Source organism: Caretta caretta, chromosome 2, assembly GCF_965140235.1.
Source record: "Caretta caretta isolate rCarCar2 chromosome 2, rCarCar1.hap1, whole genome shotgun sequence".
In the NCBI taxonomy this organism is placed as follows: domain Eukaryota; kingdom Metazoa; phylum Chordata; order Testudines; family Cheloniidae; genus Caretta; species Caretta caretta.
Window position 1 is genome coordinate 52672718 of NC_134207.1, and position 15770 is coordinate 52688487.

Consider the following 15770-nt stretch of genomic DNA (forward strand, 5'->3'; position numbering starts at 1 on the left):
TTATGCTCCTTTCTATTTTCCTCAATAGGATTTAACTTCCACTTTTTAAAGGATGTCTTTTTGCCTTTCACTGTTTCTTTTACTTTGTTGTTTAGGTGTGGTGGCATTTTTTTAGTTCTCTTTCTATGTTTTTTAATTTGGGGTATACATTTAAGTTGAGCCTCTATTATGGTGTCTTTAAAAAGTTGCCTTGCAGCTTGCAGGGATTTCACTTTTGGCACTGAATCTTTTAATTTTTGTTTAACTAACTTCCTCATTTTTGTGTAGTCCCCCTTTCTGAAATTAAATGCTTCTGTGTTGGGCTGCTGTGGTGTTTTCCCTGCCACAGGGATGTTAAATCTAATTATTTTATGGTCACTATTACCAAGCGGTTCAACTATATTCATCTCTTGTACCAGATCCTGTGCTCCATTTAGGACTACATCAAGAATTGCCTCTCCCCTTGTGGGTTCCAGGACTAGCTGCTCCAAGAAGCAGTCATTTAAGGTGTCAAGAAACTTTGTCTCTGCATCCCGTCATGAGGTGACATGCCCAGTCAGTATGGGAATAGTTGAATCTCCATTAATAGATCCTCCCCTAAGGGATGTCTCTGTCCGAGCCATGCTCCTCCTCCACAGGGATATCGGCTTTCCCCCAGCCCTTAGTTTAAAAACTGCTCCACGGCCTTTTTAATTTTTTAATTTTAAGTGCCAGCAATCTGGTTCCATTTTGGTTTAGGTGGAGCCCATCCTTCCTGTATAGGCTCCCCTTTCCCAAAAGGTTCCCCACTTCCTAATAAATCTAAACCCCTCCTCCCTACAGTATCGTCTCATCCATGCATTGAGACCCTGCAGTTCTGCCTGTCTAACTGGCCCTGTATGTGGAACTGGAAGCATCTCAGAGAATGCTACCGTGGAGGTCCTGGACTTCAGTCTCTCTTACTTAGGAGCCTATATATAAATATATCTCTTCAGGGTTTAAACAAATCTCCAACTATTAGTGATTAGGATGAGATAGTCATTGAGGGGGATTATTCCACACCTATTATCCCACATCTACTGGGGGTTAGACTCAGGCTCTAGGTTTTTTGCTGCCCCAAGCAAAAAATTTTCTGCCCCAAGCTCAGGTGGGGCTGGGGCTCGCAGGTAGCGCTGGAAGCGGAGGGAGTGATGTCACCTTCTCCTAGCGCCTGCAGGGGCTATACCCCCTCCCCCGCCTGCCCACACAGAGAAGCCCTGAGCTAAGGGGTGGCACAAGGCAGCGCAGCAGCCAGTGTGCAGATGAGGTGGCTCAGCCCCGGCTCCCCGGCAGGACTCGCCCTCTCGTCTCCAGGTAGCGGCTGGTCCCTGGCAGCTCAGCATCCCGGGGCCGGGGCTTCCCCTTCCCACTGCGGCCTTCGCCCCGTCTAAGTGGCGCAGCTCCGAGAGCGCAACTGCCCCGAAAAAAAAGGCTGGCCAGAGTGCCGTCCCTGGAAATGTGCCACCCCAAGCATGTGCTTGCTTTGCTGGTGCCTAGAGCCGGTCCTGGTTAGACTAGATAACCTTGCGGTTCCTTTTAACCCTATGATTCTACCTATTGGGGATTCTTGTATCTTCCTCTGAAGCATCTGGCAATGGCCACTCTATAAGACTTGATTCTGGACTAGATGGACCAGAGGTCTGATCCAATGTGGCAATACTTATGTTCCTATGTATCTAGTATCTGCAACCCATTAACCACTGTATTAAGTCTGTAGGGCCACATACTGTTTACCCCTTTCTTCAAATGAATACTGCTATTTTTTTAAATAACCCCATTGATTTCAGTTGGGCTATTTAAGGAGTAAGGTACTACATTACGTGAATAAGGTTGACAAAATCTCACCCATAATCTGTAACCAGCCCAAATACCTTGGCTATCATACAGTTACTATGTCTAGAAACTGTGGCATATTTTAGATACTATTCTTTTAGCTTCAAAAAAGTTGGTTATGTATTGGCTCAACTTGATAAAACACTTAAATGCTAAAAACAGTCAACAACCTTTGGGTCAGTTTTGAAACTGACCAAATCATTTCTGAGGGCCCAGTCCTAGTCTTCTTGCTCATGTGTGCAGTCCCATGAAGCTGGCCCTTGGCCATTTGATTTCTTGGCAGTTTCTGGACTATAGACTTGCAACATTAAAAAAATATATTTTGTAACAGTATCTATTTTATTAGAAGGTTTTAACTGTTCTTTGAAACTTTCAATATTTGAAGGATCTTGGGAGAAGAAAACAACTGAATATTATTTTGGAATTATAGAACAGCAAATTTCTATAGCTTAAATTTTACTAACAATTAAGTGGTAGATACTATTGTTCTGTGTAGAAGTTATCTCAGTGGCTACATACAATACTTTAAGACATGTTTTGGGAATGCTAAAATTAATTTGGTTCAAAGTGTCAGCTATAATTGGGATAAAAATTAGAAACGGTATAGATTTGAAACCTTCTGTTTGTATTTTGTCTCATGTTCTGGGAAAGAAACGAATCCTTATAAAAAACTGGGGATGATGATACTGACCTCCTTTGTAAAGTGCTTTGAGATATACTGATGAAAAGGATTATTCTGGAAGGTCAAGGAAGATTTCCTGAAAAATACTTTGAACGACAGCATCATATGCAAGGGATATTGAGGCAGTGTGATATTCGTACTGCTCCTTCTTTATTGAACAAGCTGCTGCACATTAACTAGGAGCAAGGCAGTGATAATACATTCTGAAGATGCAGGATGACTTCTCTTTTCATAAATTCATAGATTCCAAGGCCAGAAGGGACCATTGCGATCATCTAGTCCAGGCGTCTCAACCACGCGGTCCGCCAAGCTCCCCGTGCCCCATCCTCTCCCCAGCACGCTGCGTCCACAGCCTACCTCCAGACCAGGGGTAGGCAAACTACAGCCCTGGGCTGGATCTGGCCCCTCAGGGCTTTGGATCCGGCCTGCAGATTTGCCAACCCCGTGGTGCTGAGGGCCCCGCACCACTCCAGGAAGCGGCGGGCACCGCTTCCCTGCGACCCCGGGGGAGGGGGAGCAGAGAACTCCATGAGCTGTTCTTGCCTGTGGGTACCTCCCCTGAAGATCCCACTGGCCAAGAATGGGGAACCTTCGGGGGAGGTACCCACAGGCAAGAACAGCTCACGGAGTTCTCTGCTCCCCCTCCCCCCGGGGCCATGGGGATAGGGTGCCCACTGCTGCACGGGGCCAGGGCCGGGGCCTGGGCAGGCAGGGAGCCTACCCTGGCCCCGATGCGTGCCCCTGCCACCCCAGAGCCACTCAAGGTAAGCAGCGCTGGGTCGGAACCCGAACCCCTCCTGCACCCCAGCTCCCTGCCCTGAGCCCCCTGCCTGCACCCCAAACCCCACACTCCCTCCTGCACCCCAACTTCCTGCCCGGAGCTCCCTCCTGCACCCCAACCTCCTGCCCAGAGCCCCCTGCGGTACCCCACAGGCAGGGGCGGGGGTGGAATGGGGGGTGATGAGGCCCTCGGGCCAATGTACGAGTCCTCATGTGGCCCTCCTGGTGATTCGAGTTTGAGACCCCGATCTAGTCTGACCTCTTGTATAACACAGGTCATAGAACTTCCCCAGTATAATTTCTAGACCATGTGTTTTAGAAAAACATCCAATCTTGATTTAAAAGTTGGTATTGATGGAGAAAACAACTACAACCCTTGGAAATTGTCCCAATGGTTACTTACCCTTGCTGTTAAAATTTTACACCTTGTTTTCAGTCTGAATTTGTCTAGCTTTAACTTCCAATCATTTGATCGTGTTATTGCTAGATTGAAGAGCCTATTATCAAAAATTTGCTCCCCATTGTAACAGTTCTGGGGTGCAATGTAGACCAGTAAGGAGTTGTGGCACCACTTGCTTTGTAAGCCTGGGTACTGTACAATGCTTTGCTGCTATAGCTTCGACCTGGGATGATCTCAATCAGCCTACCAGCATGTAAGTCACACCTTGAGCGTCTGTGTCCTAGACAGTCCTGGTTCAGCAGCTCTGTCTACAGCCCCACTCTGGCTTCCATCAGCCTTGGTTACAACCAGCAAGGTGACTCTAACACACTCCCAGTCCCAAATTTTCCCCAAACTCTGTGTTCTTCAATGTCCAGGCCTCTCCTGGACAGTTTCGAGAAATAATAAGGTTATTTTGTTCATTTAAAGACACAAGAGCACATCACAGCTTATAAACTTTACAGGGGTAAAATATATTACCTTCCCCTCAAATGCAGAGTTGGTTTATAGTAAAATATAAAACAGATTTATTGACAATAGGTCATAGGTACAGTGGTGCCAAGTAAAAGGAATAAAGTTAGAAAAGGTTCCAAGCAAATATAAGTGAAAACACACACCTAAAAGTCTAAAACTTAGTCTTGCAAGGTACAGGCTTTGTTCAAGATGGTTCCTGTCACCAATTTTCTTTTCAGTCATGGCTGACTTTCCCTCAGTCAAGACCTTCCTCAGACGTACAATAAGCTGCTTCCTTTGTCTTCCTAAGTGAAAGATCTTTGCCTAAGCAGGTTTCTTACTTGTGTTTATTTTCCAGAGACTTCAGCCTCCGCTTGGTTGAAGGACCTATTTTTCTCTGTTTGCAAGAGCTCTGTTCTCTTGGGCTGTCTAGTGATGAATGCCAAAGACGGCTTCTGTCCTTGCTTATCTTCCAAAATTCCAGAGTGTCATTGTTTCAAGAGGCAGGATGACCTCATGCTGTTCTTCCCTTCCTGTGGGTTTCCAATCCCTCTGTATGTAAGTTGGGTTTCCATTGTTTTGATTCCATCATGCTTCATTTTCATAGGAGTGAGGTAAATAGCTGCTTTCTCTCTTGTCTGGCAGGGAACCTGTTTCTCCCTGTTTGGACACAGACTTTAAAGCATAATATCACTAAGTGTCCATATTTCCTCATACAGTGTTAATACATACATTTCGCAATTATATTAATCATCCGTGTGTCATTAGCTTTCAGAAAAGACCTCACTTTATACACTTCTAAAATATAGTAATATTGTATACAATGTTGATTCCATTGCTTATCACTTGAATCTCAGCCCCTCTGTCTTTATAGACCAGTAAACCTGTAAAGTGGATTCTTCTGAGGGTTACCTCTCAAAGTAAACTTTATTCAAGCTGTAAGAAAGGTGAAGTGGAGTCTGGTCAGCACTCTTCCCTTGCTGGTGTTGCTAAATTGCAAATTGTTTTTTTTTCCTGCAGTCTCCCCCTCTTGTTAGTTTGAGGGCCCTGTTTACTGCTTATATGTAAATGGGGGGAGGGATAGCTCAGTGGTTTGAGCATTGGCCTGCTAAACCCAGGGTTGTGAGTTCAATCCTTGAGGGGGCCAATTAGGGATCTGGGGCAAAAATTGGGGATTGGTCCTGCTTTGAGCAGGGGGTTGGACTAGATGACCTCGTCAGGTCCCTTCCAACCCTGATACTCTATGATTCTATGAAATGTACCTTCTTTCTTGCTGCCTGATGACCAGGCTGGTCAGAGAAGCAAATACATTCTTTTGTCTAGGGGAGACCTGTTTACCAGTTCCCCCTGATATGCCTGGCTTAAACACATTTTAGTCATAACACCAGCATATATCCATAACTCTCTTAATACACACTACATACATACATCATACAAGACTATTATCAGTGAGCTATTAGTATTGAAAAGATACCTTACAAGATATATTTTGTACAAAGATTATTACAATAGTGTGTAGGGGTGAATACAAGGGTGTTTATGGTTACGCACATGTAGGTACTTATAAACTGTAACCAAATCACCCCTTAACCTTTTCTTTGTTAAGATAAATAGATTGAGTTCCTTGAATCTATCACTGTAAGGTTTTCTAATCCTTTAATCATTCTCGTGGCTCTTCTCTGAACCCTTTCCAATTTATCAGCATCCTCTTGAATTGTGGGCAGCAGAACTGGACATAGTATTCCAGCAGTGGTCACACCAGTGTTAAATACCAACTCTATTCCTACTCAAGATTCCCCTGTTTATGCATCCCTTTTGGCCACAGCATTACACTCAGAGTTATGTTCAGCTGATTATCCCGCATGACCCCCGAATCTTTTTCAGAGTCACTGCTTCCCAGGTACAATCCCCTATCCTAAGTATGACCTACATTCTTTATTCACAGAGATAAATATTTAGATTTATCCATATTAAAACATTGTTTGCTTGCATCCATCTTACCAAGCAATCTAGATCACTCTGTATCATTCTATATCAGTGATGTGCACTCTTCATTATTTACCACTTCTCCAACTTTTGTGTCATCTGCAAACTTTATCAGTGATAAATTTATGTTTTGTTCCAGGTCATTGATAAAAATTTTAAATGGTGTAGGGCCAAGAACCAATCCCTGCAGGACCCACTAGAAACAGACCTGCTTGATGATGATTCCCTGTTTACAATTTTATTTTGATACCTATCAGCCAGTTTTTAATCCATTTAATGTGTGCCATGTTAATTTAATAACATTCTAGTTTTTTAATCAAAATGTTGTGCGGTACCAAGTCAAACGCCTTACAGAAGTCTAAGTATATTACATCAACACTATTACCTTTATCAGCCAAATCTGTAATCTCAATAAAGATAGGTATCAAGTTAGTTTGACAGGATCTATTTTCCATAAATCCATGTTGATTAGCATTAATTGTATTACCATCCTTTAATTCTGTATTAATCAAATCTTGTGTCAGCTGTTCCACTATCTTTCCTGCAATCAGTGTCAGACTGACAGTCCTATAATTGCCTGGGTCATCCCAGTAACCCTTTTTAAATATGACAGCCTTGGTCAGGGAACATCACAGATTTTTCCCTTCCTACTCCAACTCATTCCCCAAAGGCCTGCACCTGTTCCTGGTGCATTTCCTCTGCTGGGCTAGAATTTCCCCCCATCTCCCTTCTTCTGTTGACACAGAAGTAATCAGATTGCACAATAAATCTTGGGCCTTGTAGTTAATGGCTCAACCAAATGGTTTCCAATTCCCTTTCTGCAAAGTCACCAGTATAAGCTATCCACTGAAGATAAAGATGCCTCTCAACGAACTCATTTGCTAGAATAGCAACAGAAAGCAAACACAAATGCGGCTGGGTAGGGGGAAGAGGGGAATACAAATGAAGTGAGTTAAAGCCTGTATTTCATAAAACAGTGCCGTATGCAGTATGAATTACTTTATAAAGATTGACTAATCCAAAACACCAAGAGAGTTGTTCTGTTTTTAAATGTGCAGTAAAACCTTGCTGATCTTCATACTATCAAATTCACACCAAAAATTAGTAGTCTCTCCCAAATGCCCAGCAAAAATGCAATAGCAAAGCCTTGTACTGAATTGATTAGTTTAAAAATTAATTACCAGTAATTCATTATTTTATAAATTAATGGCCAGTAAATTTATTAATGGGCTATGAAGTATAATAAACAATAGGAATTTATCTAGAGTTGTCAAATTCAATGATCAAGGTGCATTTTGTGAGCCATGAGCCTTGTTTTTTATTGTGTGTGCACTTGCTGACTGATTTGCAAAGTCCAGTCATTGGCATTGGTTCATTAATGTGAATTTTTGGGATTCTCCCACCTAGATGTGAGTTTTCTCTCTGCTTTTTGATAGAGTTCCTCTGTGACAGCTGAATTCACAGCTAGTGATGTTCAGTAATTTTGTTTTGGTGCACTCTGGTTTCAGAAATTTGTTTCCAATCCATTTAAATTTTCCTGATTGTCTGTCTCTTGGAGTAGTTTGGCAGAATGTAAATAGAAGTGCTATTTGAAGTATCCTGTAATATAAAGATAGCTACTTTTACAGCCACAAAAATGGAACAAGAGCTCAGCCCTGAATATATACCTATTCTAGAGGCCTGATTCATCCCTGCTACTGGAGGCAAACTGTGCCTGTCTTAACAAGCAGGGGACTCTGTGCCCAGGCAGGTTTTGCACTGCTGCTTACTGAGAGGTTCTGCCAGGCAGCTGGGTAGCTTTAAGTTGAAATTCAGGCTATATAGGAAACTCTCTGAATGAAGAAAAGGAGGACTTGTGGCACCTTAGAGACTTAACAAATTTATTTGAGCATAAGCTTTCGTGAGCTACAGCCCACTTCATCGGATGCCTACCGTGGAAAATACATTGGGGAGATTTATATACACAGAGAACATGAAACAATGGGTGTTACCATACAAACTGTGACGAGAGTGATCAGGTAAGGTGAGCTATTACTAGCAGGAGAGCGGAGGATGGGGGGGAACCTTTTGTATTGATGATCAAGGTGGGCCATTTCCAGCAGTTGACAAGGAACAGTGTGGGGAGGGGGGGTGGAATAAACATGGCAAAATAGTTTTACTTTGTGTAATGACCCATCCACTCCGTCTTTATTCAAATTAATTAATTGTATCCAGTTTGCAAATTAATTCCAATTCAGCAGTCTCTCGGAGTCTGTTTTTGAAGTTTTTTTTGTTGAAGAATTGAAACTTTTAGGTCTGTAATCGAGTGCCCAAAGAGACTGAAGTGTTCTTCGGCTGGTTTTTGAATGTTATAATTCTTGACGTCTGATTTGTGTCCATTTATTCTTTTACGTAGAGACTGTCCGATTTGGCCAATGTACATGGCAGAGAGGCATTGCTGGCACATGATGGCATATATGACATTGGTAGATGTGCAGGTGAATGAGCCTCTGATAGTGTGGCTGATGTGATTAGGCCCTATGATGGTGTCCCCTGAATAGATTCATTCTCTGAATGAAGTTGCCTGGGATTCTGCTGAGAATCAGTTATCCTCACTCTCCCTGCTACAGCAGGCTTTTCCCACTTTTGGGAAGATCAAGCACACAGTAGGCCCCTTAGCTAGCTGTCACAACCCCCTGCCCTGGTAGACTTACCATCCCCTGTGGACCCTTGTGCTACAGATCATTCTAGGGCTGAATCTAGCCCCACATTTTCAAAGTTTTTTTTTATCTTAAAGCAGGTGGTTACTTGGTTGGTTGGTGGGTCTGTTCTGTAACCTAACCAGTCTTTTAAGCTAATGGCCAAGTGATGATAAAGTGAAAATAGTGTGTGTGTGTGTTGACTTAATAGAATTAAGCACAAGTAACTAAAATAAAATAAAAACTGTCCCACTCAATTTTAGCTTTGAAATTAAAGAGTGCTTCCAGGTATCCTGTTACTCAGCTGAGAGTGCTGCTTATTTTACCTGCCCTACTTTTGTTTCTTTAGGCCTCAATCCAGAAAAGCACTTAGGCACATGAGAAGTTGAAATCACTGGGGTAACAGAGAGAGAGAGGTTCACAACATCTTTCATGCAAACCCATTTTCATTTCAGTATTTTTCCCTTTGATTTGGGCTGATTTGCTAAAAGTAGTCAACTTTAGTATACAGTAGGTGATTGACACAAACTTTCAGATCTGGTTCTTTTCTGATTCTCTGCTTGAGTAGTTTTGTTGCCATCTTCCAGTGTCCTGTGGACTAGGACTGGAATGCCCAGTTGAAAAGGGACCCTGGTGACTCCAGTCAGCACCACCGACCCGGCCGTTAAAAGTCCGGTTGATAGTGCTGCGGGTTTAACGCAGGCCAGCTCCTACCTGTCATGGCACTGCACTGTGCCCTGGGAGCAGCCAGCAGGTTGGCTCCTAGGTGGGGGGGGCACCAGCTCCGCACTCCCATTGGTCGGGAACTGCTGCCAGTGGGAGCTGGGGGAGGGGGGCAGTGCCTGCAGGTGAGAGCAGCACACAGAGCCTCCTGGCCCTCCCCGCCTAGGAGCCAGACCTGCTGGCCACTTCCAGGAGGCAGTGCAGAGTCAGGACAGGCAGGGAGCCTGCTTTAGCCCTGCTGCGCCACTGACCGGGAGCCACCCGAGGCAAACCCATGCCCTTGCCCCAGCCCTGAGCCCCCCAAAACATGGAGCCCCTTCTTGCACCCCAAACCTCTCATCCCCAGCCCTATCCCAGAGCCTACATCCCCAACCGGAGCCCTCACCCCCTCCTGCATCCCAACCCCCTGCCCCAGCTCCGTGAAAGTGAGTGGGGGTGGGGAAGAGCAAGCCATTGAGAGAGGGGGAATGTAGTAAGCGGGGGGGTGGGGGGCGGGCAAGGCCTCGGAGAAGGGGCGGGGAGGGCATTGAGGAAGGAGCATGACTGGGGTGTTCAGTTTTGTGCGATTGGAAAGTTGGCAACCCTAGGACTAGGTGTTGGATCATATTAAAGAAGTTCTGTATTAAAATCACAAATGAGTTTCATTCCCCATAGTTTAAATTCCAGGGTATTACTAATTATGAGGTCTCTTGGTTTTTGGTCTCTTGTTTTTACTATTTCTCTCCCTCTGTGTGTGAAACTTGCAAGCTGCTAATTGTGTTAGTACATCCTAAGACAGAGTCTGTTCTCAAAGCAATACTTTGTAACAACTACTACTCACAGAGAGAGAGAGAGAGAGAGAGAGAGACTCAAAGTGATACTTTGTAACAACAGAAACAGCACACTGAGACTCCCCGCCCTTTTGTTGTATTTATCTCGCTTTGTTAACAATTGTGATTAAAATAGAGATAGAGGATGTATGTGGATGTATGCTTGGTGTGGATAATAAATCAATGATCAGGGAGGTGCCAGCCTAGGAGTTCAGTATTGATCGGCCAAAGAATGCGCAGAGTGGAGACAACCAGATGACCCACCGAGGGCAGACTGGAATCCACCCAGCAGCCTCAAGGATGCGAGAACCAAAGAACAAGATAACATCTGGCAGCATGGAGCGGTCAGGAATGTGCAATCTGCTGATTGATTCAGCAACAGCATGATGAAGCAATTCCCATAGACTGGCATAGGAATACATTCCTATAAAGATGGTCTCTAGAAACTGAGAACTTTGGGGTCTGAGTCTGCAAACCAACTTCCAGGAGCATCAGATGAGCATCTGATAAGGCCCTGCTCCCTCCTCGTGTCCAGGCCACCTGGCCAGTGGCTTGGCACGAGCAACTCTAAGGCTGGTAACTATGATAACAACCTTGCAGAACCTGTGTGTGTGTGTGTGTGTGTGTGTATGAATGAATGTGTGAATAAATATGAAATTGAATGGAATATTATAGCTATAACTAACTACTTATTATGATTCTTTCTGTATTCAGAAAGATAAATGTGGCATTTTGCCTTTTCCCCTTTAATAAGATCCTGCTGGTTTTTATTTTATTGGTATAACATAGACCTATCATGAAACTGCTGAAAGAGTCATTTACTGAGATGTTTTCTGCCTTCCTTTCAATGTGTTTCAGAAAATCTTCGGAAGAACTGGACATGGATAAAGTGACAGCAGCTATGGTACTAACCAGTTTATCCACCAGCCCTTTGGTTCACAGCCCTCCTGTACGGCCCAATGGTAAACATACAACATAATACTCTGGGGGATTGTAAGAAGTGGTAGTAATACATTATACTGAGAATCTGAAAGTTACTTTTGGCAGGCACATAACACACCTGAATAAATATGGTAGGGATAACGTATCCTTACCTGCCCCAGTAGTAGTAATTCAACTGGAAAAGAAAAATAGCTGCCCAATTGTCCTGTTGTACCCATTGTAATTATCCACTAGTGGAGCTAGAGGCAAGCTTGAGGACTAGTGAGAGCATTCAGGTAAGTAAGGAGGAGCAGAATCCACCTCTGGAGGGGACTGTGATTTACTCTATGTTTATACTGTGCCTAGGACAGTTGGGCCTTGACCTATTAGAGGTCTCTAGGTACTGTTGGAGAAAAGCCCATAAATGAGAATATGGCTTCTGAGTGGCAGTGGAGCTGCTCTGTCATCTGTAGCCCTAGCTCACCCCTTGCATGGGAGGAAAGACCAGAGGAGGATCATTACAGTGGTGGATCTTCTGACCGCCCTGAAACGTTAGTTCTCCAGAGTATCAGATTATTTTATACATACATATGAAGTCAATATGGCAGTGATTTTCAGCCTTTTCCATACTATCCCCACCCACCCACATCCTCCCTAGTCAGGATATAGCCAGGACCTATTCCCATTTAGCAATATGAGAAGGCAGGGTAATTGTGACCCCCTCCCCCCCCCCCATTACCTCCAGGAGATCTGATTGCAACTTCAAGGCTGAAAAGCCATGCAGGAGGATTCTGCATAAGTACAGGTCCCCCCCATGTAGTTCTAGTTGCAGAATCGGGGACTTCATTCCCATCCTGTGCATCTGTTTCCAGGATCATTTCTCTCAGACAACATGCAACCAAGCTCATGAATCTCATAAGTAGGGCCCTACCAAATTCATAGTCGATTTGGGTCAATTTCATGGTCAGAGGAGTTTAAAAATCATAAATTTCATGATTTCAGACATTTAAATCTGAAATTTCATGGTGTTGTAATTGTACAGTCCTGACCCAAAAAGGAGATGGGGGGGGCACAAAGTTATTGTAGGGAGGGTTGCAGTACTGCTACCCTTATTTCTACGCTGTTGCTGGTAGTAGTGCTGCCTTGAGAGCTGGGAGGCCAGAGAGCGGCAGCTGCTGGCCAGGAGCCCAGTTCTGAAGGCAGAGCCACCGCCAGCAGCAACACAGAAGTAAGGATGGCCTGGTATGATATTGCCACCCTTACTTCAGCACTGCTGCCTGCAGAGCTGGGTACCCAGCCAGCTGCTGCCCCTCTCCAGCCACCCAGCTCTGAAGGCAGCACAGAAGTAAGGGTGGCAATACCATGACTCTCCTAAAATACCCTTGCAACCCCCTGAAAATCCCTTTTGGGTCAGGACCGCCAATTTGAGAAATGCTGGTCACCACCGTGAAATCTGTATGGTATAGGGTAAAAGCACACAAAAGACCAGATTTCACATGGGGAGACCAGATTTCACAGTCCGTGACAGGTTTTTCATGGCTGTGAATTTGGTAGGGCCCTTCCAATAAGACAGTTGATTACATGAACACAAGTATGAAACAATTCATAAATCTGATAAGCAATTAGTGTTTTCAACATCTGATAATGAAATTGATAAGAAAATGTCATTGATAGTTTGAGGGGGCTTGTAAGGGTTTAAAAATTTATAATATTATGTGGCAGAGATCCTAACACTGTGATGCACTTGTTGGAGGTCCATGGAGACCTAGCCTGTCCTGTGTGCTGGCTCTTCCTCCTCACTTCCAGCTGCTGACTATATACTAAACACTCTCCTACTGTAAACAATTGCAGTAGTCGCAGCAGGGATATTAACGGGCCATGATTCCATGGATGAGGCGGGAGTGAGCTGGGAATAGAAGCACTCTTTCTATTAAGATGAAGTCCACGCTTAGAAAATGTTTGAGAAACCCTTGCTTTTGAGGTTTCATAAGAATAGCTAATTCTTCATCTTTCTTAAAAATGTTAATTTCCTTCACTCCGTATAACATGCCCACTGCCTGGGAATCTGTGTATCTAAGGTACTTAGATAGCCCCCTCCCACCCTAGCATCTGAACACCTTCTAACAATTTAAAAGCACAAATAACAACAAGAGAGCATCTGTGCATGCTCTTGTCAAAGTCAGATTCAGGACTCACATAATTTGTTAGACCACTCTGTTTATTAGCAAAGCGCTTTGCTAATGCACCCAGATGTGAGCCCCTCTCTGAGGCTCAAGATAACTTATTTATACAGTTTTGCCAAAGCCAATTTAACATAAGAGACAAAAGAAAGCAGAAACTGACAAATATACATACATATCTTATTTGCATACTAACGTTTACCAATCTCCTAGCTCAGTAGGAGCTCTTAAGTTAATTAGTTTGAGGACCCATTGTCTCACACTGACAAGTGAGCTGTAGCTCACGAAAGCTCATGCTCAAATAAATTGGTTAGTCTCTAAGGTGCTACAAGTACTCCTTTTCTTTTTGCGAATACAGACTAACACGGCTGTTCCTCTGAAACACTCCTTAATGTTTCTCTTCCTGACAACTATATTTCAACAAACCCTTCAAGTAGCATTTCTTTATGAATTATAATTTCAATATAATTCATTCTACTTTCACACTCTCTGATAGCTTTTGATTGATCATAGAATCATAGAATCATAGAATATAAGGGTTGGAAGGGACCCCAAAAGGTCATCTAGTCCAACCCCCTGCTCGAAGCAGGACCAAATCCCAGTTAAATCAGCTCTCCCAGTTGATAAGTTCTACTAAATTGTTGTTAATATGTACAAGGTCATGGATAACTGAGTTTGATATTCATTTTGATGCAGTTTTGAGTGCTCTGTGATAGTTCTACATATACTGTTTGAATATTTGCTAAATGCTGCAAAGATAAAATTAAAAGTTTTAAACATTATTAAACATTTGCAAGATTGGTGGGCCAAATTCTGAAGTCCTTACTCAGGCAAAATTTATCACTGCTTGAATGAGAGTTTTGCCTGAGTGAGTCCTTAGAAAAGAGTAAGGATTTAATAATTTAAATCTGTTTTAGTATTGCTGGAATATATTAACATTATTTTGACATCAGTAATGTAATTTAGTAGTGATTGATTGTACATGGGCTTTTTTTTTCCAAAATAGGAAGCAACTAGCACTGTAAGAAGAAAAGGAGTACTTGTGGCACCTTAGAGGCTAACAAATTTATTTGAGCATAAGCTTTTGTGAGCTACAGCTCACTTCATTGGATTCATCAGAAGTGAGCTGTAGCTCACGAAAGCTTATGCTCAAATAAATTTGTTAGTCTCTAAGGTGCCACAAGTACTCCTTTTCTTTTTGCAGATACAGACTAACACGGCTGCTACTCTGAAACCTAGCACTGTAAGGAAATTTGTTACATTTTGCTTGGCAGGTTAACAACATTAGTTTTAGCATTCATATTTAGGTTGGATTCTGCTCTACAGTAGAGTTGCTCTGGATTTATCTGTGTGTAAACTAGATCAGAATATGGCCCCTTTTTTCCACAAATCAGTAATATTGGGTCTGATGCTCATTTACAGGTAGCCCCCCCCCCCCTTTATACTGCTTTGGCAATGTTAAGGGGCCATAAAATGGAAGTAAATTACAATTATACTTATTTTAAGCCTCCTTTACGCTGCCAAATGTGTTAGTGTAAATGCAAATCAGGTCCACTTTGTGTTTGTTTTCTTCTTGTCAACCTCATTTAGTCGTTTTCTTTTGTATTTGTATTTCAAAAATGTTTTTGATTAAATCTCCATCTCACTGAGGCAAAGGGAAGCTGTAAAACCAGAGAACACAAAGCACTGCCATAAATGTGTCAGAAAATTACATTTGAAAGCATGTTTCCTTCTTTGTTTTTCTGAACAAACAGCATTTTTAAATGGTGCTAAGTTCACAAGTTGATACCAGGTGTGCTGCTTAGCTTGGTCATGGGACTGAAGTGCAACTCATTCAAAAAACAGAAAAAAGGAGAAACACACAAGAATTCCAAAGTGCTGTAATCACAAACTGAAACAGTTTTGCATTATGTACTAATGTATTGTTTTGTGCTTTGTCAGCGATGAGCTAATTATTTGTACATTTTCAAAAGGAATTGTGGAACTCACTAACTTGCCCACATTTTGCACTCTGACCCCGATCCTGCAAACACTTAAGCACATAAGTGAGTATAATTATACATGAGCTTAATGTTTGCAGGATTGGGCCCTGTGTTGTGAGCAATGGATATTTTTAATAATTTCTCATGCTTTAGAGCCTGATCCAAAATCCGTGGAAGTCAGTGAAAGATTTCTATTGACTTCAGTAGGTTTTGGATGAGTCTTTTGGTAACGAGTGAAGGAAATGATTCTTGTGCCTGTACTACCACTGAGAATGAGACTTGTGTGTGAAAAAGTGAGGAAGAGTTT

At 43.0% G+C, this 15770-nt stretch overlaps 1 protein-coding gene across 4 annotated transcripts in view; it reads left to right on the plus strand.

Annotated features, from left to right (window-relative positions):
- The window catches only part of ZNF704 (zinc finger protein 704), a 162199-nt gene that overhangs the window by 100525 nt on the left and 45904 nt on the right, over nucleotides 1-15770 (plus strand). For all 4 annotated transcript variants that reach the window (XR_007355365.2, XR_007355366.2, XM_048841035.2 and 1 more), the window contains exon 3: nucleotides 11239-11342. Coding sequence is in view for 2 of the 4 variants with exons in the window: in XM_048841035.2 (XP_048696992.2) it covers nucleotides 11239-11342 (104 nt within the window). In the remaining 2 variants the exon portion in view is untranslated. The remainder of the gene's footprint in view (nucleotides 1-11238; nucleotides 11343-15770) is intronic.